The sequence below is a fragment of the Haliotis cracherodii genome, unplaced genomic scaffold (assembly GCF_022045235.1).
Source record: "Haliotis cracherodii isolate W230 unplaced genomic scaffold, xgHalCrac1.p SCAF_10, whole genome shotgun sequence".
Taxonomy (NCBI): domain Eukaryota; kingdom Metazoa; phylum Mollusca; class Gastropoda; order Lepetellida; family Haliotidae; genus Haliotis; species Haliotis cracherodii.
Window position 1 is genome coordinate 32,478,224 of NW_027266265.1, and position 26,647 is coordinate 32,504,870.

A 26,647-nucleotide genomic window follows, 5' to 3' on the forward strand; every position below is an offset into this window, starting at 1 on the left:
GGTGGTATCTGGCAGATCTGATCCGGGGGGAGAGGAGATGATCCTCCATATGAAAAAATACCCCATGGAATCTATGTAATTAGACTGGAACTACGGAGACAGCCGACTAGTCTGAACAACTTCTATACACGGGTAAGTGCGCGTGCAGGGTGTGCAGAAGCAGATACCCCCCCCCTCCCCATCCCCCACCCCACCCCCGAACAGATCTGCCCAAGTGTGCGTGCGTGTCACACTCTTTTTTTAAATCAGATCTTAATGCTCGCTTCCGCTACGCATAGCTCACAACTAACACTGTGATATGTTGTTATATTAAAGAGAAGGTGTGAGTGGGTGTGTCAAAACAAGGATAGATGGGGATACTGACGATCTATCGATGTAATAAATGATTTGGGTTATATTGAGTTCATGTCAATATGTTTCAATAAGTCATCGACGAACGGCGTGTTAGCTATGGTTAAAGCGTTAGTTCACTGTCTATAAAACTGGGGTTCGAATCCACACCATGGCTGCAATGCGTTAGACTCAATGCGTTGTCCCGGCGTCACTGTGATATGTTTAGAACGTTTATTGCATGCATACTCAGAAACTCTAATTATAGACATGAGGCTTATTAGATTACACCCCGGATTCCTCCCACAGGAGTGTCGGATTAAGGTTCGAATTGCGTCACATTTCATACAAAGAAGATACTACAACATGCCAGTCATCACATGACAGAAAATGTGTTGTACTCCGTATAGTATGTATCATAAGGGGAGAGCACTCTACCACACAGGAAGTACGTCGTGGGAAGTAAAACCGGTGTCAACATGAAGAAATTGACGAATGTTATCTGAAGTAAAATCACAGTACCGTCCCTTGATGTGAAATATCGTAAGGTAATATTGAACCATTGTAAACCGAAGTATTTGACAAAACTATTTATGTATATAGGGACATTACGTCAATGTGTCCAAACTGTCACTGTTTGTTAACCTCTTTAGAAATTGGAAGTTTTTAAGCTGAGTAACCTGGTTTTGAACGGCCACATGCCAACGATATGACCTAACAACGAAACCAGGCCTGTGGCAATACTGTATGCTACAGACTTTACGATGAAAGGTAGCGGTACGATAAATGTGAAAACTTGACACTTGTGTTAAGAGACGTGTCTAGTAATATCAAGGCCTAAGTGAAAAGCTGGAGATCCAATATGTCCAACCAAAATATATTCAGCGTAATTGTAATTTGAAGTCATTCAGAAATAATACTGGCTTCAGAACTCTTATAGGAAAGACTTCTGCCCATTTCCCAAATCCCAAAGTTATATATGGCAACTCCCTTCTTCTAAACCACCTAATATAGCAAATATCTCACCCAATATGTTTATTATTATATGTTTCATACCATGTCCTATGCAGTGCCACTCAATCCTTATAATTATATATATCTTGACGTATCCAAATTTCGAAACAGTTAAGTTTGCATTGCTGATATTTGAGGGATGATTGAATGAAAACTAAAATTCTCCTTCATACCATTAGGTGATGTCTTCAACAATAGCATACAGCTACATTCCTAAAGAAAAACAATCTCTCTAAAAGGCGTGACCTCCATTGCATTGTCTGACAACTGGTAGTCTAAAACACATACTTACTGTACCCCTCTGACAAGTATAAATTGGTGCGGCTCCCATGGCCGAAAGATACGAACACGCAAAGCCATTTAGAAAGTAGTCAAATTGTTATAGAGAGGGGTACACAAAGTACGTGTTCTAGACTACCAGTTATCAAACTTTCATTTTTGTGGAAGGCTCGATGGCTTAGTGGGTTAGATTGCTGACTTTGTGTGTTGGCGATTAGGTGTCTCACTTTGCTAGTGTGGGTTCGAATCCTGGATGGGACTCAACACAAAAAAAGTAGGAGAATTTGTTATCCCAAATATAACATTTGTTCCATTTTAACACTTTCTAAATGGCCTTGTGTGTTCATAGACATGTTTCGGTGCACAGTTCTCAACATAATTCTTGCAGGTCGGCATTAAAACTAAAACTAATTATAATCTTATAGTTTAAAACTGATTCACAAAAAATGGATATTTGTCACAATTTTACTCTTCCTTTTCATTATAACACCAGCACCAAAATCCTGAAAGACGACAGAGCGTTCTGACTGGAATACAATACTTCACATGAACCCACTATTCACAAGTCTGACGTTTGCAAAGTCGGCAGCTTTGATGATGTCACACCTCTAATTATCAATGATTATAACTCAATAACTCACTATCAATATGACTTCGAAAATAGGTGTTGTTAAAAAAGTGCTGCTCGATTATATATTTTGAGTGGGGGGTGTACGGGCAGAAGTCTTACTGTTTGTCGGATTAAATACCGGTTGCCATGATATAGCTGGAATATTGCTAACTGGTGTAACACAACAAACAAACAAACATGTATCTATTGCTTTATCCTCCTGTTTGTGACACACAATCCCTTGTTTTACCTGTTCTAGGTGCTGTTGTCCCTCAACATGATGTAAATTGCTGCGGTTGCTGGTGAAGACCTTCATATAATGGTGTTTTCTCTGAGTTACGAGGAGTACTTTGACTCATTAAAGATGCCGGAGATAACGCTGATGAATCTTGTGAGCTGGGTTGCTGCCACAGCCATGATATTTGGTGGCGTTGTGCCTTTCATTCCTCAGTATATGGACATACAAAGGACCAAGAATGCAGAGGGGTTTTCTCTCTTTGTTTGTTTAACATTACTCATTGCCAACATTCTAAGGATTATGTTCTGGTAAGACAGCTGAGTTGAATGAACTTTTAACGATGATCCGAACCATGCTAATGATAACATGGATAATGTTTGTTTGGTCTATGTCACCAAAATAAATTGTCATTTTGAAAAACCCATTACTGAGTCATTTCTCATCCATTTGTCATCCATTTCACAGTCATTACTCATCCATTACTCCGTCACTTTTGTTCAAAATGCTATGAAATTTGGAACATGTGAAGTTTTTATATGATTTTTTTGTCGATATTTTAAATTTATACCTGGTTTTGGCCATGCTCTTAAATTCTCCCAAATGCATATTTGGCTCTGAGGGAGCAGAATGAATGTAGTTTTTCCTTATGATTTCATATTTTAAGTGTCTGTCTTTGTTCACATTTAAGAATGTTTTAAATTAGGTTTTTGTAAAAATTCAAACTTTAAATATAAATCTTTAAGAAACCACAAGGTCCTGAGAGCTGCTTCTTAATGAAGCTGTGTTGGACCACTTGGTCAGATCTATTTCTTCATGGCATGGATGACAATGTGGTAATTAATTATTTATTGAAAGTGTACAGATTCTTCATTTGTGGAAAATGCATGAGCACAATTTTCTCCAAACTGTCTCTGAGAGCTGATGTTTTGGTAGAATATGTAACACTGCAATGGGGTTCAGATTTATCATGTTATTTGGATTAAACAGTAGGTTTTCTTTTCTGCTCGGTCAAATCTGTGACCTGTACAATGGGGATGGCAACAGCTGGGGAATTCATTATCCTATTGCCTTGTTCTACAGGTTCGGCAAGCATTTTGAGTTGCCGCTGCTGGCTCAGAGCATCATCATGACCGGCACCATGATGTTGATGGTACGCCTGTGTGTCAACATCAAGCACAAGAGTGAGATCATCTCCTCCAAACCCAGGTACTTCATGGGTGAGTGACCTTCACAGGGACTTGTGTAGCCTCTGTTTTCTTGTCCTCGATCATGTCGCTGTCCAGTCTACATGGTGTTTAATAAACACTACTCAACATTTGATTGGGACATTTCTGCTATTTCTTGACATACAAAACCACCTCGGCAAAGTTGAGTTGTGTATTTCTATTAGGATAAATACCCTGGAAATAATTTGCTGCCAAATCTTTGTTTCACCATCCCTATCTCGTGTACCAGTAACCCAGCGCAGAATTTCTCGATCATGAGCTTGAAATAATAAAACAAGTCAAAGGGACTCTTCTGATTCTGTTTTGATATTTATACTTGAATCAAAAGACTTCTAAAGGATGTTTAAGCGGGAAAATATATTTTCCTGAGTATAAGATGGGGGAGTGATTTCCTATGCTATCAGACATTCACAGTTGTATTTGGGGCATGGGTGGCCCAGTTGTCTAAGGCGCCGCGATTCACTGTGCAGAGTTGCGTCCCTTCGGCACGCCAGAAACCTATGATTGTGGGTTCGAATCCCAGTTCGCCCAAAATAATTTTCTAGGTTTGTCAGCACCATACCCGTGCTCGTGGGTTTCAACGAAGTGGTAAACGTCTGTGACCTGCATCACTTCGGGCTTTCCTCTCAGATTAAGCTGACACGCTGTGATATAACTGGAATACTGTTAAAAACGGAGTTAAACCCAACTCACTCACTCATAGTTGTTTTTGATTTTGAGACAAGTGTGTCAGGTAAAGACGAAATTGCTTGTTTCAGTCAAGAACTAACAGGGTAATTACACTGGATGGCTAACACATGGCTAATTAGCACCGTGTATTTCGAACCGGGTTCAAAATGAAGTGGTCGCAAAAGGGTCCAGGATATTTATCAAAATGGAATGGAAGTATGATTATATGACATGATCATGATAATGATACACTGGATAGTAGAGAGGATGCTATTTTCTTTGCTTGGCTTGTAACCATGGTAACATGTTCAACCCGATAACATTATCACAAGAGACATCACTACTCGGGATGGGTGGCCTTCGATGAAGGAATTGTAAGATGCTGATATTTTGATGAAAATGTAGTGAAATTAATGGATGTAAATTCCTGTCTTTAATGGATAATGTCTTCAGAAGTTGGGTGTGGTGCTGTCAGAAGTGGAGCACCTTGTCGAGTTCTTTAGTTCTTGCATATAACTGATGCTAGACTTGTGCCTGAATTTTAAACAAAAGAATTTCTGGTTTCAAATAATGGCAACATTCTGTCAGTTTGCTTTTTGTTTGAGGAGCGAATGATGATGTGGCATGAATGGTACATATTACTTTTATCCACTTCTTTTTTTCACTTTTATTTGAATGTACTGTTTTCAGAGAATCTCATTGAGATCAGATCCTTTGTTTTTAATTCATGATCTTAGTGTCTTTATCTGACAACCCTCCATCAGAGGTCACACCTGGTGAGCCAAAGCTCCTTCCCAGCGCGTGACTCCTTCGTTACCCTCCCGGTATCATCGCTGCACTATTGTCCAAGGAGCCATTACACGAACCTTGAATTTTGTCCTCCCACCCCAAATGTGGTGACATTTATATTTTTGGGAATGTCATTACATTAGTATCGTTAAAATAGCAAGGCACCCATCAAAAATTGCAACAGAAATGATTTCAAGTGATTTACACTCAGAATTTATCCCTTTAGAACATATAGAAAGTCTAACAAAATTGGAGTGGTGGAACACGGTCAAATTTGACCCCAATGGTCGGGTGTGTGTGTGTCAAGGCCACTGTGAAGCACTTATGATTTTTTTCATTTTTGTTTCAATTGTGTCATGATGGATATCAAATGAAAACTCTCTTCATAAGCTTTTCAGAAATACATACTTTGTCAATGTGAGATATATACATCTTGAGAAATACAAAAACAGCATATGATAAACAATAAAGGGATAAATTCTTAGTGTAAATCAGTTGAAATCATTTTTGTTACAATTTGTGGTGGGTTGGGTCTATATTTGTCTAGACTGACTGGACTTAATAGTGAATTTTCGAATGGTTTACATTGTAAACCATTCGAAAATTCACTATTAACTGATTTATTTACAACTGATTTACTATTTTCCAGATGAATTTACATTTGTTTGTTTAATCAGATAGGCTCAAGATTGCTGACTAATAGAAAAGCACCCAATTTCCCCCTTGCTTGATAGTTGAATGAAATAGGAATTCACACAGACAAATAATGAAAACAATTTAGCAAGGGGAAGAGTATCTGGCATCAGACAGTCGTCACTTGTTTGTAAACATAATGGCCAGGCAGGTGTGAGTTTATCTCCATGCATCGTTGTGGTCGTCTATCACAATGAGGAGTCTAGTGGCACTGATAGTATAGAGAGCTCTGCAAATGGGCTGTTGCTGTGAGGAGCTTGATGGTGAGCCCTGAGCAAACTTTGGGCATCCAAAATGAAGGTTGTGTGAGATTTTGAGCCAGTCATATGCAAGCTTTCTAAAACGTTTTGGCCTCAATATAAAGAACTGTATGTCTGCACAATCCATTGTCTGCTTGGTAATTTGCTTTATCACGTTTATTGCCACTGTCCCTGATTTTGAAATTTGAAGTGCACTGAAGACAACAGCAGCAGAACACAAACGTTCCCTCGACAGAACACCAATTTGGGTGTAGATGCCATGGTGCTTTGAAAGTATAGGGTATAATTTGCTGCAAAACAAAATAGCACTGTTATTGTTATCTCCATTCATAACAGCCTGTTTAGGTTCATTTTCAAGAGTGGCGGTCGGGTAGCCTAGTGGTTAAAGCATTGGCTTGTCACGCCGAAGACCCGGGTTTGATTCCCGACATGGGTACAATGTGTGAAGCCCATTTCTGGTGTCCCCCGCCGTGATATTGCTGGAATATTGCTAAAAGCGGCGTAAAACCATACTCACTCACTCATTTTCAAGATGACATCAGATATGCTGTTTAGAATGCTTTGTTCACTCAAATTTAGATGTCTCCTATCTGATTGGCTGATTAGAGATACCTATTTTTCAAAAATGAACATAATACATAATCATGGTAATAATAATCATGATAATAATATCATTGTGGTTCATCTGTAAGTGGAAATATGCTCAATAGGGTATTAGTATTTTTTGAAATTATGACAGATAGCAAACTTGATATTTCTTCGACTTGAATCCATTGTGTTGTTGTCAGGTGAAGGCATCTAAGGTTTAACAGTTTTTCAAAACATTAACAAGGTGTTGAAATCTTGTTTAAGGCTAAACAAATCTTTCGTTTCTCATATCTTGGTTCAACCTGCTTTAGCTTGATGGTAATGTGCTTGCTCGTTGTGCAGCAAATCTAGGCTATTATTTTTGTATTTGTGGGATCACAGATTGTTTTTAATCAAAGTCAGGAGTTGGAGGAGAGAATAAGAATTATGAAGAAAGGGTGACATCAGCTTTTCTTTTTTGAACTAGATAAGAGGGAAAAACAAATAGAAAAAATAAATGAATTCACCTTTTTGGCATCTGTATCACAGACAAGGGACATACTCTAGATTATCTACGACTGGTCAAGTGAACAATTTGGCGAAATATGAATGTCAAAATGGTAAAGCATCATGTCTAGTGATGTTTCATTAAAAAATTCACATTGTTTGGACCAAGTTTGTTAGCACTGCTTTGTTTACCTTCACGTTACAATGTATAGTTGTTTACTGCACATAATACTGAAAAAAAAATGTTTTCCCCTAAATACTGCATCTCCGAGAGGGGTGTGTACAATATGCTTGGGTGCCCACTATAGTCAAGAAAATATGTTACTAAATTGTGCTGAGGACAAGTAAAAGTCCAATGATGGTAGCCCAGATTGATAAGTAGGCTTAATTTTGAACTGGTTACAAAATGGAACTCAATAAAACTGACAGAAAATGTGATAGTAAACATATTTTCTTGTTTGGGCATAGCTAGCTAGTCTTCAGGACTAGTCATACTTTTTTTTTTAAGGCTGTCCCTCATCTATTAATCATTGTCAGTGATTCATCATGTAGCAGGGGGCACGGGTGGCCCAGTTGTCTAAGGCGGCGCGATTCGCTGTGCAGAGTTGCGTCCCTTGGGCACGCCAGAAACCTATGATTGTGGGTTCGAATCCCAGTTCACCCCGATTATGTTTCTAGGTTTGTCAGCACCATACCCGTGCTCGTGGGTTTCACTGAAGTGGTAAACGTCTGCGACCTGCGCCACTTTGGGCTTTCCTCCCACATTAAGCTGACACGCCGTGATATAACTGGAATACTGTTAAAAGTGGCGTTAAACCCAACTCACTCACTCACTCACTCATGTAACATCTATTGTTGTAAACACCAATGGAGGCAACATGGAGAGCCTTTAACAACCAACTCCATATCGCCAGGGCTTGCATTTCCGTAAATTTACACTAACTCCTGGATCCATTCCTGTGGTTCTTAAATAACCTGCCCTTGATTTATGATTCCAAATTTGATTTGCTATGCTGACAAACAATCCCTCGTAGAAGTTAGCGACTTACATACCAGCGTCATTGTTGGGTTGGTGATAACAACATGGCGGGTAGACCCATTGAAAAAAACAACTTTGAAAATGACTGACATGCAAAAGAAAGCTCTCAAAAGTCTTTTTGATGGAAAGGATGTGATTGTCTTCATGTCCATTAAAACTGGCGATGGCAAGTCCTCCCATGCCCATTTCCTTTTTCCTTATTTCAACGTTTGATTGGTCGGTAAAATGTTATGAAAATCAAGGGCGAATAATTTGAGATCGCGAGAACCACAGGAATGGATCCAAGTCAATAGAGTTCAGGGCCCACTTGCACAAAGCGATCTTAGCACTAAGATGATCGTAACTCCTATACTTTAACATAGGCTTATGATAGTCTTAGTGCTAAGATCGCTTTGTGCAAGTGGGCCCTGGAGATTAGTGATGACAAGTGTACTGTGGACCCAAGTCAATATGGCACTGGTGTTTAGTGATGAACAAATGTAGGGATGTGGTAACCATGGTAACTGCATCTACTGAGTTGTCTGATGAGGTAGCCTGGCTGCGGCATCTGTCTGGGACTGTGTTTGTGTCTATGCAGATTCTAAACACTGGGAAGGCCATGGTGGCTCATCACATACGTTGCTGGGTAGGACTCTTCTCTTCACCTTCTGCCCCCTCACCCACCCACACCTGCATGACATCTCACATGAACTGCATGACGTCATGACACCTGCTCGTGTCACGTTGGGGCTGTAGTGATCTGCTTGACGTGTTCAAAATTAAAGATTGAAGTCCAGGGTGCTTGTCAGAGTAAATGTGATAGATTGAGGGGGTCCTTAGGGACTGACCACTTATTATTTAGGGGGTGGAGATGGGGTGTTTGTTACAGTATGTACTCACCACTTTTGATAGGGATATTGATTATATCCATGATACACAAAAATGATTTTCATTATATGTCAACTGAATATTTAAATGTATCTTACATATCTATTTTCCCAATCTAAAATTTAGTAATAAAGTTGTTTTTCAAACCTCTGAAGGGCTAAACACATTTCTCAGATCATCCCGTTAACAATTTGGGGGTTATACCCTTCAAATGAGGGGAAAATTATTTTTTTCAACCTTTTCTAGAAGAAGCAATTTTCCCAAAATAATTTAATTTTATTTCATGAATGGTAGCATGATATTACTATTGAGATTCTACCGTGACAAAGCATGTCACTACAGCCCCACAGAACAGTCTTACCTGTGGTGTGTCCGTCTTTCTTTGCCTTCAGTGTTCAGCTTTTTATCTTGTGTTAAACCAAGTGAAGAAAACACTTCATGGTCTGTTTATAATTGATGTGATATTTTCCTGACTGCTGCATCTTTGACGGATAAGATAAATAGGACGATACTACTACATATGTGATGTAAAAATGACATTAACATTTTACATGATTATGTTTTTAATATGATATATCAAGGGTTGTGGTGTGCGGGACTATTGGCAGTCCTTATGCCTGATTACGGCTGACATGTGACATTTATGATAAGGCATTAGTCTGAGACTCGTTCCACTTGCACTAAGACCATTGTGAGTTTATGTAAAGTGTGAGACATACGATGGTCTTAGGGCTAAAGTGTGGAACCTGGCCACTTGCAGTCAGCATTCTTTGTGCAATGACTGTTGTAAATCTATTTTAGAGTAAACTATTTAGGCACCAGGTCATCAGCAAATGTTTGTAAAGATTCCCAATTTGGAATAAACCATATCGTTATGTTGGTTATTACACTTTAAAATTATAAATAATTGTAAATCACAAATCACTGCAGTCAACATTGTCACAGTATTCAGTAGAGAACGTAACATGCTCGCAAGACATGTCCCCTGTTAGGGGTACAATTGACTGCCAGAAAGAGGGTCACTTGTCATGTGACTGCCTGTCAATGTATCACTGATGTTTGCATGTAGCACCATAGTGTGTACATGATGTGTCTGTAAGTGTTATTTATCAAATAGTATACAAACTAGGTACAGTTATTGATAATTATACCCGTTATCCCCCAAAATGTTAAAATAATAATTCTACAGTCACAGTTGCAGAGAAATATCAGTATTAATCTCTTCCACCATGTCAACAAGAGCTAGGGACATGATCGTGAAGACCAGTATTGTGTTCACAGCATCAGAAACTTGTTACATGTACGAGAGATGACTCCCCTATCATGTTATATTTGAAACATAAATTTTGAGTTTTTGAGAGAAATGTGCAAAATTTGAGCAAAATTAGCTGCTTTTGGATTGTGAATTTCTCCAATGTAGATCTACATATTCTTCAGAGACATTATTTGATTATTTTCTTAAAGCTTTTTCATTGCATATGCCAATTTTCAGGCACATGTTGAAATGTGTTTATTTTCCACCTACAAGTGACTGATAAACAGACCGTGGTACTAGTCATGATCAAGACATTTGTTCAGTTGGTTTATCAATGTTTTCTTGGTCCAATCCAGGTCCTCCATTTTTGTCTTTATTGACATGACAGAACCTCTTGGACCCATGAAGATCCGGGGTAGAATAGATCTTTAGTAACCCATGCTTGCCGTAAAAGGCGACTATGCTTGTCGTAAAAGGCGACTAACAGGATTGGGTGGTCAGGCTCGCTGACTTGGTTGATGTATGTCATCGATCCCAATAGCGTGGATCGATGCTCATGACATTAATCAATGGATTGTCTGGTCCAGACTCGATTATTTACAGACCGCCATCATATAGCTGGCATATTGCTGAGTGCGGCGTTAAACAACAAACCAACCAACCAACCAACAGAACCTCTTGCATCATGACACAGGACAGCTTGCATCATGACACCCATCCTCAGTATCTCCTGGGATTGCTTGTTGTTAAACCGGCACTAACCCCTGGATCCTTTCCCGTGGCTCTTGCGATCTCAAATGACCCGCAATTGAGTTTCATTAACATTTTACTGACTACTCAAACACTGAGATAAGGAAGAAGGATGTGGGTAAGGAAGGGTTTGCCACCGACAGTTTTAATGGACATGAAAACAACTTTCCATCAAAAAGATTTTAGATTGCTCTCTTTTGCATGTCAATCAGTTGTTCAATGTTGAATTTCTCGCAAACTCTATTGTAATCAATGGGACTGGTTGCCATGTTGTTGATATCGTCAACACAACATTAAGGCTGGTTTGTAACTCGCATTCTGATTGGTGTGAAGATCCGGGATAGAATAGGTCTTCAGAAACCCATGCTTGCCATAAAGGGCGACTATGCTTGTCGTAAGAGGCGACTAACGGGATCGGGTGGTCAGGCTCGCTGACTTGGTTGATACATGTCATCGTATCCCAATTGCGTGGATTGATGCTCACGATGTCAAACACTGGATTGTCTGGTCAATACTCGATTATTGACAGACCATCACCATATAGCTGGAATATTGCTGCGTGTGGCGTTAAACATGTTAAACAACAAACGACGAAATAAATCTGATTGGCTGATGAAAATGATTGGCGGGAAATATGAGATCACAAGAACCACGGGATAGGGTAGAGAGGTTAGTGTAGGTTTACCAACATGCGAGCCCTGGCGATGTAGAGGATGCTGAACATCTCACCCTTGTTCCTGTTACCCTGTCCTCCTTTTGTTTGCATCAAGGGCCTGTCATTTATTGTCTGTGCTGCTCCCTAAGAACAATTTTGATTCTGACTTGTCGCTGCACAGAGCTACAGGCTGTCCCATTGTATTTTCCTAATAGATTTGTGATTAGCGACATCCTGGCTCTAGCAACCCTGCCATACTGGACATGAATCGAAATCCCACGAAAATCAAAAATCACTTCCCCTTACCTTTGAGTACTTATTTTTTAGATTGTGCAACAATATGTTCACATATTGGGTTGGTATTATCGAGAAGGTACAGAATTTTGGCAGCCTTCGCTTTATGGTGGATAAAAAATCTTTATGGTCAGGTTTCCAACTTGATAAGTAAATATGTTGTTGAACAATAAAAAATGTAAGTTCTCGTGTTTGAAGGCAAGAATCCTGTTGCATTTGTCATTAGATCATTGCGCTTGCACTTTACTGAAGCTTATAAGTGCGGTGCAGATTTGAATTAGAAGAACACTATGGGACAGCATGTCTGTGTCAATATCAAATTGTTTTTCATGTTTATTGGGAGAAGAACGGAGATACGGTTAACGCAGCTACGGTGGGAGATTCATGAAGTCTGCATTCCTTGGGAAGGTTAACAGAGGACATGTATTTTGTGGGTGTCATGTGTTTGTTAAACTCAAGGATATGTAAAATCTGTCTCCAGTTTGAGTACGGGTACATAATTCTATATACACCAATTCACAAAATGGCGCTTTGTTGTTGATGGCAACATATAACAATCATTATGAGATTAACAAAAACCAAGATAAACAGCTTCCCACATTATGAAAGTGGATGACTGGTTTGTTAAATCTTTATTAGAAATAATAATGACTTTTTCAATGTAATTACAACGTTTTTCATCTTATATTTTTGAACATCTGCGAGTACTGGCACATGTCTTGCAGTCCGACTTTGCAGTGTTTTTTTGCCTTTCAATTCCTGGTTCGGCTTATCTGCAGGTCATATAATTTTCTTTCGTATTTCAATGGTCAAGTTAACACCTCGGCTTATCTACAGGGTCGGCTTATCCGCGTTCATATACGGAATGTAAATGACAGGTTCTCCAGATGACCTTGTCCTTTTCTTCCTGTTGTCATGTCACAGGGAAATTCCGGGACAGGTTAGGTCCTAACTACACATGTTTATCAGTCATTGAGTTTGTGGGATGAACCTGCTTGATTTGGTGTCATTGTATCCAGTTCTTGTCCAGTTCTCATGCTGTTTGTTTGTTGTTGAACGCTGCACTCAGCACTGTTCCAACTCTATGATGTCATTCTGTGAATAGTCGAGTCTGGACTTACTAGCTGACTTGGTTGATGCATGTCATCAGATCCCAGTTGCATAGAATGATGTTCATGATGTCGATCACTGGATTGTCTAGTCCAGACGCACTTATTTACAAACCTCTTCCATTTTGCTTGAATATCACTGCCATTAAAAAAAATACAAAAATGCAAAAATCTAATAAATTGTCAAAATTCTCATATGGGAAGTTTACACATTCACTCAACTCTGACTTTGATGTTCATTATGTAAAGTCCTGGGCCAGCTTGCACAAAGCGATCTTAGCGCTAAGATGATCTTAACTCCCATACTTTAACAGGCTTACAATAGTCTTAGCGCTAAGATCGTTTTGTGCAAGTGGGCGCTGGATGTTCAACATGTAAGGTAAGGATTTGTAAGAAATCATTTTGTCCTTCTATTTGTAGTTATTGGTTTACAAACATTCTGGCCAAAAATCTTAAGTAGGTTGTTGAAAAAATAGAAAGTAAAGAAAATTCTGTCAACTTTTAATTATTGGATGAAAACAAACAGGGGCGGAGGACATTGAGAGAATAGTGTAGGCAGTGGATTGTTGGACTCTTGTTGCAACAGACTCTGTCTATGATACACAGCCGCCTCCATGGTCTTGTGGTAGAGCGTCCGCCCGGAGAGCTTAAGGTCCGGGGTTCGATCCCCGGCCACGTCATACCAAAAGACGTTAAAAGATGGTACATGTACTTGTTGTTACCCTGCCTGGCGCTCGGCATTAAAGGGCTAAAACAAGGACTGGTCGGCTCGGAGTCAGTATACTGTGTCTGAGTGGGGTATTCATGTTAAACTCAGTGAGCTAGCACTATAAATCGGCATCAGTCCGGACTAGTTCAAGCAGCCACACACACACACACCCACGTGCATGCACGTCGCTATATAAGTGCTATAATCTTGGACGCGACGTTAAACCCAATTTCACCTCACCTCACCTATGATACACACTCCAATATTGACAGTGAAGGTTCAGAACATCACTGGGTGTGTCGCTCTGAGTGTTTCTTGCAGGTTTTGGGAGACATCATTTTGTGAACCGTGCCTGTTTCATCCACAGCTGTAAGCAATATTGCTTTGCCTGGAGGACATTTTTTTTATGTTTCTCGGGCACATTTTACTCAAAATGGTGAAGGAGGTATGAGTTTATATTTTATTCCCACCAAAAATACCCAAAACTCATAATCAAACAGAAAATGTTAATTTTCTTTTGAGGGAAACTTTCATTTTTTGGTTATTGTCAGTAAAAATGACTGACGTGCAGGAATTAAAGTGATTTGCTGATGCCCAAGAAAAATATTTCCCTTTTTTTTTTGCCTTACATATTCCTGGGAAGGCACCCAATTGTGAAACAAAGTTTCATCAAAGTGGTAAATGTCTAAGATCCCTATTAGGAGCTGGGGTAGACTTTGTCCCCAGCAAGCCATTGCTAGTTGAAAGAAGGGACCCTTGACAATTGGGAAACATCTGCATCACTTTCCTCCCACATCAAGCGAACACGCCGTGATGTAACTGAAATACTGTTCAAAGCGGAGTTCAACCAACTCATTTGTCCAGTCTTCCATCGATGAGTTCCGACGGATAGTAATTGAAGAATACTTCTTTTGTTTTGTCAAGAATAAACATTGATGCATGATGAAATACAAATTTAAATATTTATTTTGTATTAAGGGAATGAAATAACCTTGAAATCTTGAGTATCAAGTAACCATAGTAACTAGAGGTAGGCATAAAGTGTGTTTTGAGGTTCTTCATTTACCTGCCAGGTGTATCAAGGTAATCCCAGGTGTTTGGATTCAGTTACCTGCCCCCTCCCAGCTTGTTGCCTGTATCAAAATTCATAAGGTCAGTTACTTTTAATTTCATAAAATAAACTGAGTGAGAAAGAGTTTTGGTTGAAGTTGAATTATTATTTCTCTTTTTCAAACCCCCTTCATTGAATTTTGTAAAAATAGTGATAAGAAAAACTGAAGGCATTATGTTCAAATCTAAAAGGTTTTGCAGTTGAGAAAAACGACCCTTTAAATAACAGTGATTTTGTCACAAAAGGCTGTATACAGGTCAATGACTTGGACCTAAGAAATGTAACAAGTCAACGTGAAAAGCCACTAAGTCAAATAAACAAAGATGGTGGATGCAGTATTAAGATATCGGGCACAGCTTCCACACACCTGTCTACCCACCGGGTCTGGTAGCAATACTGCCAAAAACTTCAAACCCCCCCATCCACCATACACAAGGACAACTGTCACAGGCATGCAATGTCTGACCCTATCCCCATGTTGAAGCATATTGAATAAGGCTTACCTTGTACTTACTTACCTTTTTTAGAAAAAAACAAAACAACATAAGACATTAATTCAACATATATCCCCGGGTTATTGGTTTTCAGATGCTGAAGAATCATTCACAGTTTTCTCGCTTATCACATGAACAACTGTAAAACATCTCATTCACTTATAAAGGACAACTTTACCTTAAAAGCAAGCCATCATCTGATTATTTACAATTTCTTAGTGACGCCACACCCCTTGTTAGAAAATGTATGATGTCCGAAAACCTGTGATCCGATGATAATAGTATTGTGTCATGAATAATAATAAAGGCATAAACATCTGATCGTAAACAGGACAATATGTGTACTGTACATTCTCTCGATTGACACAAAACTTTATAAGAGCATTTCGATGCTCATTAAAATCGATAGCGTAAGTAGGAATAATCCTTACCATTTACTTTGTAATCATGAAATTATGACACGTGTGACCCCTTCCTTAGCATCTCTATCGGTCAAAAGTCCGACAATTTAAACAAACCATGGGTCAAATTGGCATTTTATCGGTCTGTGACCGGTGGCAGACAGCTAATCGTGAGATGATACACTGATACATCAGTGGATCGTGATTTTTTACTTCTCGATACAAGTATCGATCACAGTCACACACTAAATCAAAAATATCGATTCTGACCTTTAATGTTTGCTTTAACAACAGTTCCACCAAACACAAATCAGTAAATAGTTAATAGTGAAAACATAAATATTTTCATCCATTGCGCCAAACTTGACTCTGCCAACTGTAAATCATCTGTGTGCTAGGTATTTGACCATCCTGTCTATGAAAAAGATGGCTTACGCACAGATAAGAGCACATGCATGTATCGTGATACATATCGGATCGTGAGTAAGGTATCGTGATCTGTATGGGATCGCACAGTTGGTGTATCGTCCCGGCCCTACCGACAGCCATCTGAAACACTGAAAAAAATGAACATAATTCATACGCAATAAAGAGCTCAGTCTTATTTATCAACACGTTCAACCAATCAGATTGCAGCACACAATTCCATTCATTTTACAGTGTAGATATACTAAACAAAAAAAGTTAGAGATCACGGATGTTTTGGGATATTTTTTTTGTAGGAAAGACTTGAGTAGACAATGTTATATAAATATCCCCAATATATTCATGATCCCTAACTATTTTTGTTCAGTATATATGTATGTGTTGTATGTGTCGGAGACTCCGTGCTGCTCATGTGTCTAGAACTGCCTGTACTGTCTGCATCGTGTTCAATGTGACCTGCTTAACACTGCATGGAGCTTGATGAATGCTCTCTCTTTCAGATGATCATTGTCAGATTTATCTTCACATTTTCAGAATGTGGAAATACAGATGTACATGTATATATATCAGTTGTTTTGATAAGTGTTGTTGTAAATCAAGCACAAAGTAAGTCGTTTCTGTACGAAAATACTGAAGATGTATACAACATATTTATGATCATGATTATATATTCGTATGCAACATATTAAGAATATGTTCCTAGTGACTGCATGTTTCTGTTGTTACTAACATGGGACTCCTACACATTAGGCCTGACCAGTTTGTTTTCTTCTTTTGTAGGTTTTCTTTGTCTTAGTCCAAAATTCGGTTCAAAATGTTTATTTTTGTAACGTAAGAGTAGTCTTGAGATCAGTTACCTTAACAAAAAAATTTGAAGTAAAAGTACAAACAAAAAGATTTTCAAAATAAGTTGTTTTTCTCCAAATGTCAAACACTCATTTTTGCTCCTTATTTTGTCTAAGAATTTGCTCCATTTAGGTGGCTAATCTGTAAAGCAAATATTGACCTGACCTTATTTTGTATTGGAAATAGGTTTCTAAAACTGTTCTTTGGACGTTTAAGTCTAATTTGTGTTGTATTTTGTCATCAGATTTTGATCTTGACTACTTCTGGAAGTGGACAGACTTCCTGAGCTATGTGGAGTTCATGGCCACCTTCACCGTGGCGGTGGGGATGCTCACCTACCTCCTGCTGGACTTCACCGTCTACATCGAGACCATCGGATTCCTGGCCGTCTTCGCAGAGGCCATGCTGGGAGCACCACAGTTCTACCGCAACTACCAGAATAAATCAACTGTAGGCATGAGGTGGGTTGTGGGAAGGGAATTGTAACTGTAACAAAACAAGGACGCTGTGAAAGTCATTCATAAAGTACCTAAACATATATCCTTTGCTTTTCGTTGAAAAAATATTTCTTATGTGTTTGTTTATACTTTATTTATGTAGTAGTCGGCTGATCAAATTTGGAATTGTACGTTTAACTGGTCAAGGGCAATGTCAAGGTCATTCATAAAGTATCAGTATGTGTATACTTTCATAGTCTTTCGGTCATCTTTCATATTACTGGTGATCAGCTGATTTGAGTTACAATTGTAATATTAACAGGTCAAGGACAGAGTGAAGGTCATTCATTAAATACTTGAGCCTTTAGTATGCTTTGATTTTGTTGAACGGTATAGAGACATGAAGAGTATATTTGACTTTCAATTGTGACAAAGTATTCAATGGAGCATTTGGTTTTCCTTGTCAAATAACATGTAATTGTATCTCCCTTTACATTTTGCCTGCACCATATGGCTGTGTAACTCATGAAAATATCAATACTTTTCTGACTGATCTTTGTTTAAATCCAAGTGTCCTTGAGGCAGATTGAAAGTGTGGTTCTAGCATTATTTGTTACTTAACTCAAAGTTTTGAAATTTCAGTATTTCATATGGTTCATATTCAGGGACGTTGACTGCCTGTTGTCCAAATGCCCTCAAGATTGTTTTCAAATTTGGTAATCATGGTAATGAAATAGAAGAAAATGTCCCAATATTTATTAGCCCAATTGCTGCATTTTGTTTTTCTCTAACCTTGCTATCATATGTAATGACTATTCAATGTATGTTTCTTTCAGCAAGAAGATGGTGGGTTTCTGGACAATGGGAGACATCTTTAAAACAATCTATTTCATCCTGAGGTCATCCCCAGCCCAGTTCTGGATCTGCGGGATGCTGCAGGTGTCCATTGACATCTCAATCTTCGTCCAAGTGTACATGTACCGCCATCACCCCCCAGCCAAGGTCATCAAGTCCGCCAGAAGCTGACCTTGACTCTAAGGTCACATAATTATTGTTGAACTGTTTAGAGGATCACCACTCAAGCAAGCATAATGGGCCAATAATAAAGAGATTTGGTCAATCTCATCTACATCTGATGTTTACTCTCGTACTTTTCTGCAGGGAGATCTGACGATACCTGCATTGGAAGTCGCTTCGGGTGAACTTTCTAATCAGCCAATCAGCCAAGTCTTGCTACAAGTGAGCTAAGCATTCAGACTGGTACATCTGATTTCTATATCTTGAAAAAAAATATAGTCAGGCAGTTCCAAGTGTAAAAAATGAAACCATGCTGTTATTTTTGTGTGTATATTTCATGCATTCTGTCATTTCTGAGTGCCATGGGTGTACTATCAAGGATATATTTGTGTTCTGTGGCAGATTTCTTTTGCTAAGATCGAAATTTCTGACATCTGATTAGCTGAAGAACCTATGAATCATGAACTTAGATTGGGAATTCAAAGTTTCTATGCAGTTGTCCGCAGATGTTGATGCAGAGAGATATCGTACAAGAGTACACATCTGATGTCAATGAGATTGAGATGTGCACTGTCGGAGGTGGTGTGGTCCTGAGAGTGTGATATGCTACATATCCCTGTGGTCCATGTGAGAGTCTGTGTTATACATGAGGGTTAGCATAGTGGTACACTGGTAGTAGATATATTTAATTTCTGAGATGAATGACGGCCCATATTTGTTATATGTCTGGTTATGTATGTCATGTCTACGGTATTATATGTTCAGCCTTGAAAATTCCTTGTTTTATGACCAGTGCAAATGTTACTAGTCATTGAGGACTACTGTCATTGAGCTTGGATTTTATATGTTGTATGTAGGCATCATATATGATAGATAAGCTCTCATGCATTGTACATGAGCTATATCATATATTATCACTGAGCGATCATAAATTGTCAGTGAGCTGTCATATATTGTCCATGAGCTATCACATATTATCACTGAGTGATCATAAATTGTCAGTGAGCTGTCATATATTGTCCATGAGCTGTCACATTTGGTCATTGAACTGTCACGTATGGTCAATGATCTGTCATGTATGGTCTGTGGACTGTCACATATGGTCCATGAACTGTCATGTCCATGAACTGCCACGTGTGGTCCATGAACTGTTACGTATGGTCCATGAACTGCCACGTGTGGTCCATGAACTGTCACGTCCATGAACTGCCATGTGTGGTCCCTGAACTGTCACGTCCATGAACTGCCATGTGTGGTCCATGAACTGTCACGTATGGTCCATGAACTGCCACGTGTGGTCCATGAACTGTCACGTCCATGAACTGTCACGTATGGTCCATGAACTGTCACGTCCATGAACTGCCACGTGTGGTCCATGAACTGTCACGTCCATGAACTGTCACGTATGGTCCATGAACTGTCACGTCCATGAACTGCCATGTGTGGTCCATGAACTGTCACGTCCATGAACTGCCATGTGTGGTCCATGAACTGCCACGTGTGGTCCATGAACTGCCATGTATGGCCCATGAACTGTCACGTATGGTCCATGAACTGTCATGTATGGTCCATGAACTGCCATGTGTGGTCCATGAACTGTCACGTGTGGTCCATGAACCGTCACGTCCATGAACTGCCACGTGTGGTCCATGAACTGCCACGTGTGGTCCATGAACTGTCACGTCCATGAACTGTCATGTCCATGAACTGCCACGTGTGGTCCATGAACTGTCACGTCCATGAACTGCCACGTGTGGTCCATGAACTGTCATGTCCATGAACTGCCACATGTGGTCCATGAACTGTCACATGCATGAACTGCCACATGTGGTCCATGGACTGTCACGTCCATGAACTGCCATGTGTGGTCCATGAACTGTCACGTATGGTCTATGAACTGTCATGTATGGCCCATGAACTGTCACGTCCATGAACTGCCACGTGTGGTCCATGAACTGTCACGTCCTTGAACTGCCATGTGTGGTCCATGAACTGTCATGTATGGCCCATGAACTGTCATGTATGGCCCATGAACTGTCACGTATGGTCCATGAACTGTCATGTTTAGCCCATGAACTGTCACGTATGGTCCATGAACTGCCATGGTGGTCCATGAACTGTCATGTATGGCCCATGAACTGTCACGTGTGGTCCATGAACTGTCACGTCCATGAACTGCCACGTGTGGTCCATGAACTGTCACGTATGGTCCATGAACTGCCACGTGTGGTCCATGAACTGTCACGTCCATGAACTGCCACGTGTGGTCCATGAACTGCCACGTGTGGTCCATGAACTGTCACGTGCATGAACTGCCACGTGTGGTCCATGAACTGTCACGTCCATGAACTGCCATATGTGGTCCATGAACTGTCACGTCCATGAACTGCCACGTGTGGTCCATGAACTGTCACGTCCATGAACTGCCATGTGTGGTCCATGAACTGTCATGTATGGCCCATGAACTGTCATGTATGGTCCATGAACTGTCATGTTTGGCCCATGAACTGTCATGTTTGGTCCATGAACTGCCATGGTGGTCCATGAACTGTCATGTATGGCCCATGAACTGTCACGTGTGGTCCATGAACTGTCACGTCCATGAACTGCCACATGTGGTCCATGACCTGTCATGTATGGTCCATGAACTGTCACATGTGGTCCATGAACTGTCACGTCCATGAACTGCCACATGTGGTCCATGAACTGTCATGTATGGCCCATGAACTGTCACGTATGGTCTATGAACTGTCACGTAGTGTCCATGAACTTTCACGTAGGGTCCATGAAATGTCACGTTTGGTCAGTGAACTGTCACGTATGGTCAGTGAACTGTCACGTATGGTCCATGGGATGTGATTTATGATGTCTGGACAGATCAAGTTATGGGTACACCTTTAATAAATTCTAAGAATTTTTATTCCACGGTGGGTATTAAAATGGACACTGTCAGTCCTAGGTGTTGTTTCCGGAGCAGATCTTGAAAACCTTCTTCACCAAACTTGGCACATAGATAGGTCTAGTTGTGAACTGGTGCCTTTTTTTTCCAAAAATATGTTTTTCGAGTTTCCATGGCAACGACTTTGATTGGAAATGGCGATAGTGCTTGTTTATATAAACTAGTTGACGTATTAACAGCAAATATTTACCTTTGCAAGGGATTTCAATGACTTTGTCCTCTTGTTTTCATTTTCAAGTTTGATGGTTGTTGTAGCAACTACCGGTAGTCTTCATGAAGTGATGGAGGAAACACTTCGGATGTCGCAGTTTTGCATGAATGTTTTTTGCGAATGTTATAGTTTTCTGGACTTTACTGCAGGCTCTCAATAACATTAACTAGGATTACAAATACTGGTGTGCACAGTTTTTAAAACAGTTTGGAATTCTAACCAACCGCAACTGGTTATCTGAGAAATTGTGACAGACCTAGTAACATTGTCTTGGAACATATAGCTCATAGACAACATATCATAGCTCATAGACAACATATCATAGCTCATAGACAATATCTCATAGCTCATAGACGACATATCATAGCTCATAGACGACATATCATAGCTCATAGACGACATATCATAGCTCATAGACGACATATCATAGCCCATTGACTATATGTGATAGCTTGTGGATCATATGTGACAGCTCATAGATCAGGCCCAGCAATATGACAATACAGTCTATGGTCTGTCAGGTGTGAGCTAATATTTTGAACTTGTGTGTATTGTTGATAAAATCATTCATGTATAACCTGGTCTGTGATCAGTCATGTACTGTCTGGGGTGTACCATGTTTCATCTACGATCTACCATGTATGGTCTTTGATCTGTGATCAATCATGTACTGTCTGGGGTCTACCATGTTTCATCTACGATCTACCATGTATGGTCTTTGATCTGTTATCTTTCATGTATTGTCTAGGGTCTACAATGTTTCATCTACGATCTACCATGTATGGTCTTTGGTCTTTTATCTTTCATGTGTCTAGGGTTTCTCACATATCGTCCAAGGTCTGTTAAGTTTCATTATACCTATGGCCCACTCCACAAAGCGATCTTGAGTCGTAAGTCTTTGTTGAGTATCGAGTTACGGTCATCTTTGTGGAACGGGGCTTGTGTGGGCTGATTGATAAGATGTACACCAAACAGTTCCTAAGCCCAACATTGTGCAATCCTTCACGTTGATTCCTCAGGATGAGTTGTAGACTGTTATATCATGTAATCATGGGTTTGTGGTGTAGAAGCTTGTTGCTGTAGCTACAGTAGCTACAGGACTTTGCCAGTCTGTGACATAGAAAGTCATCTATAAACAGTGGTGTTTTAGCTGTAGGGAATTAGAATATTCTGCATCCCAGCATCTTCCCGAGGCAAGGGAGTTACTAACTATGAAAAGCTAGTCCAATCAAAATCGTGTAACGAACTAGACATCCCTTTTGTTAACAACATGGATTTCAACATGCAGATTTCGGTCGACTGCAGGATTTGCAAAGCATGTGTACCGTCCACAGCAAATCTTTTCATGATTTTAATCAAGGTGCTCAAGTGATTTGATGCACTTCACTGGGTAAGACCAGTTTTATTACAAACAGACCTTGATTACCGATCAGATCGTCTTGACTGGGCACCGCCATTCCGTTTGAAGCAAATACAAGTGATATGAGAGATGGAATCTGATTGGTCAATAGGAGGGCCATGGAAGGGACATAACTCGTGATAGTCACTGGTGGCGCAACAATCGAGCCCAGAAAATCCAGCCTAGTTTGGCAAGGGTAGAAACATTAAAAGTTAGGTAATGCCCTTGTCTCGGGAAGGTGCATGGCCAGTGGGCTAGAAAACATATTCCTGATATCTGTTTATTGGGATACCCTTTTCAGTTTACTTGCTTTTCGTTATCAAACTGACAAAACATGGTATATACTGTTTAACACAAAATTTACTCACTGAATACGGGTCACCACCTCTTGGTGTTCTTTGACAAGTCAAGATTTGTACGAGTATTGCACTTGGTACTGGATAGTGAAAACCTATAGGAGGTAGGGATATGGTTTAATGAAGCTGTGTTAAGATATACAGACTGAGACCATATGCAGGTTAATGCTGGTGGCAGTTTTTCATTAAACTATGACATGGATGTGAGCAGGTTCTTCTGTACTTGTACTTCTGGGAAGACAGGTATAGTTGTTAGTTAAAAGGCATACAAATTCATTATTTTAATCAGAATGTTAGATTCCAGTAGTCCAAGTCATATCATACCATAAATATGTCGGTAAATGGAAACAGTGTGATGGGCATAAGGACAGTCCCGGGGATGGGAGATTTCCATCTTAAGTCAGAAAACCTGAACTAAAAAAAGAACTTTAATAAGTTCCTGGGGCAAACATATTCATCATGTTCATGATAATAATCACCTTGATATTCCTCCACTTTTTCCCCAATACATTGGCCACAGATCTTATGACACTTAACCTTTAGCCTTTTTAGACAGAACTTCTACTTCTGTTAACATGGCACCTGTCACTGCATAATATCAAACTGATGCTTCAGGGAATATTTCTTCCAACCATGAAGTGGTGGCACTTTACGTTGTTTTGGCTCACCTGAATTGAAGTTCTTTCATGAAACCTGATAAATATAACCATAAGGAAAAATCAAACTGCTTCAAATGGTATGTTTTCGATGGTAAAATGGTGAAGAGAAATATGCTGTGAAACCCTTTTAATTCGGACCCTTCTGATCTGGCAAGATCCTGCTGTTAATCAGTTTTCCTCATGATAGAATCTTGGTTTAGAGTTATCTCCCTTTAGTCATACATTGCATTGTGTGATAGATAATCCCAAATAAGGGATGTCCTGTCTAGCTGGGCCTGGATTAAAAAGGTTTCAGTGTGTATATTGTGCTTTAATATAATAATATCAAAAATATATGGGCAAATAGTGATAGATGTCTTATTTTGGTAGAGGGCAGCTGAGGTTTCCGATTAGGAGTCCTGTTTCATGAAGTAGTAGCATTACGGATATCTTACTTCTGTATTAAACAGTGGGAGCACGACCATCGCTTTGTGAAATAGCCACCTGTGTTAACAACATCGTAAACCCTCACAAGTGAGGGTATGTGTCCTCATCTCCTCAGGTGTGAAAATATCTTTCATGAATAGTCAGTTTTACATTAGCATTATGTTATGTTATGTTATATTAAGAGCAATAGCAACAGCCAGTCAGATAATGGAGTTGTCTTATGTAAATAAATAAATAAATAAATAAATAAATAAATAAATATGTTTAAGTTTGTTTAAATAGTTGCATGTGTCAAGATCATTGTGGAAAAGTGTTTGTGTACAACAAAGACACCGGACACTTGCCTGAAAATTCAATGGTTGTCCCCTTAGGCAAGTGTCAGCAGGGTTGTATATTGTAGATGTAGAGTGTGATATGTGCTGCAGCCAGTGTGAAGTGCCTTACTGCAGCAGTGTTGGGCAGGCTTGTAAATGTAGCAGTAAATACCAGCATCCTGGACACCTGGTTCATCCTCGACTAGCCAGGGTATTATATCTAGTTTCTATTTGGATAAATACCCTGGACCCATTCGCTGTATTTGCTTTGTTTTAAGCTTGATTTAAAAAGCAAAGTTCTCTCATGAGCGAGAAGAATTCTGCGCTAAGTTAGGCATAGGAGTGATTGACATCATGTCTAAAATGAAGCTATGCTGGCGTATGGGTCCAGGGTATTTATGATGGAATTGAACTGTCGTACACTGCATAGTTGAGGATGGGTTCAGTTGGAAGTAGTTTTGCTTTATTTCGCACTTAAGGCCACACTTTGTTTTCCTTGCTTTACGGAAATTGCAACAGAAATATTTTCTAAACAAGGACCCACTTGACATATATTAAACATGAGAGTCAAAAAAAAGTTTGTTGTCAAACCTGAAATTGATAGGATGCTTCGATGCACAGCAGTATTCCTGCTAGATTCGTCAGGTTTGCACTGCTTACATCAAAAGCAGGCTCTCCTCCCACATTTTATCCACCTGTAATGGAGGAGATAACTAATTTGTAAAGCAAGTTAAAAAAGTGGTCTAATGTATGTTGCTTGAAAGTAGAATGAGTTACAGAGAGAATTAGTTAGACACAGCTGTGAACATTATTTCATTTACATCACATGTGTGCTAACGATGGAATCCTGTCCTCCCCCTATAATGACCACACCCCTGCTTGTGGGTTTCACTAAAGTGGTAGACATCGATGCCCTGCATCAAGCTGACACACTGTGATGTAACTGAACACTGTTCAAAGCCACTCACTCTCTGTACCATATATTATCTGTAGAGATAATGCCAACACTCAGATCACTCCAGAGACATTAATGAAATGATATTTTCAAAAGATAATGTTTATAGAATCTGAAATAATATGAAAAACTGAAGTCTTATCACATGCAATTCACTTTACAAAATGCCAAGTCAGTCCCTATCGATTAATTAGAGGTCCTTGGTGTTCATATTTTTGTGTGTAGATTAGCCCAGTTGGAAACACAAAACCAGGCTTTTAGTGATGAATCTGATGTTGAACTGGACACGGCTTCTGTCCAGCACCTGCCTTCATTATATGCATCTGTGTTGTTTGGGGACCAGAAAATCTGTTATTTTGGGACCAGCTTGTTTTTATGGTTTTAGTCCCGAGTGACATGCTCACTGTGCATGCTGCCCCCTCAGCCTGTGTAGTCCTGTGAGATGGGCAGCCACACCCACTATTTTTATATGCTGTAGATATGGTACTTTCAAGACACCAAATAAATCATTAAACATCACAACTGTCTTTGATGTCTTCATCTGTCATTGTCCATCGAGTCTGGACCAGATTATCCAGTGATTGATATCATGAGCATCGATCCACGTAATTGAGATACGATGACATGCATCAACCAAGTCAACAAGCCTGACTATCCGATCCCGTTAGTCGCCTCTTACAACCATTGCATGGGTTGTTGATGACCTATTGTATCCCGGATCTGCACGGGAATGGATGATAATGTGGTGGCATGTGCGTTTACTTGGTGAAGGGAAT

At 39.7% G+C, this 26,647-nt stretch overlaps 1 protein-coding gene across 3 annotated transcripts; it reads left to right on the forward strand.

The window, feature by feature from the left end:
- Positions 1 to 64: 64 nt before the first annotated feature.
- On the forward strand, positions 65 to 19,720 carry LOC139449306 (solute carrier family 66 member 2-like). 3 transcript variants are annotated; one of them, XM_071230637.1, is made up of 5 exons: positions 65 to 132; positions 2,493 to 2,779; positions 3,552 to 3,688; positions 17,383 to 17,599; positions 18,412 to 19,720. In XM_071230637.1, exons 2-5 carry the CDS (start codon positions 2,553 to 2,555, stop codon positions 18,599 to 18,601), a joined length of 771 nt encoding a protein of 256 aa, XP_071086738.1. In that variant the 5' UTR covers positions 65 to 132; positions 2,493 to 2,552; the 3' UTR covers positions 18,602 to 19,720. The 3 variants fall into 3 exon arrangements, with proteins under 3 accessions (XP_071086738.1, XP_071086736.1, XP_071086735.1); XM_071230635.1 differs by lacking the exon at positions 65 to 132 and adding an exon at positions 786 to 873; XM_071230634.1 differs by lacking the exon at positions 65 to 132 and adding an exon at positions 788 to 878.
- Positions 19,721 to 26,647: the final 6,927 nt, after the last annotated feature.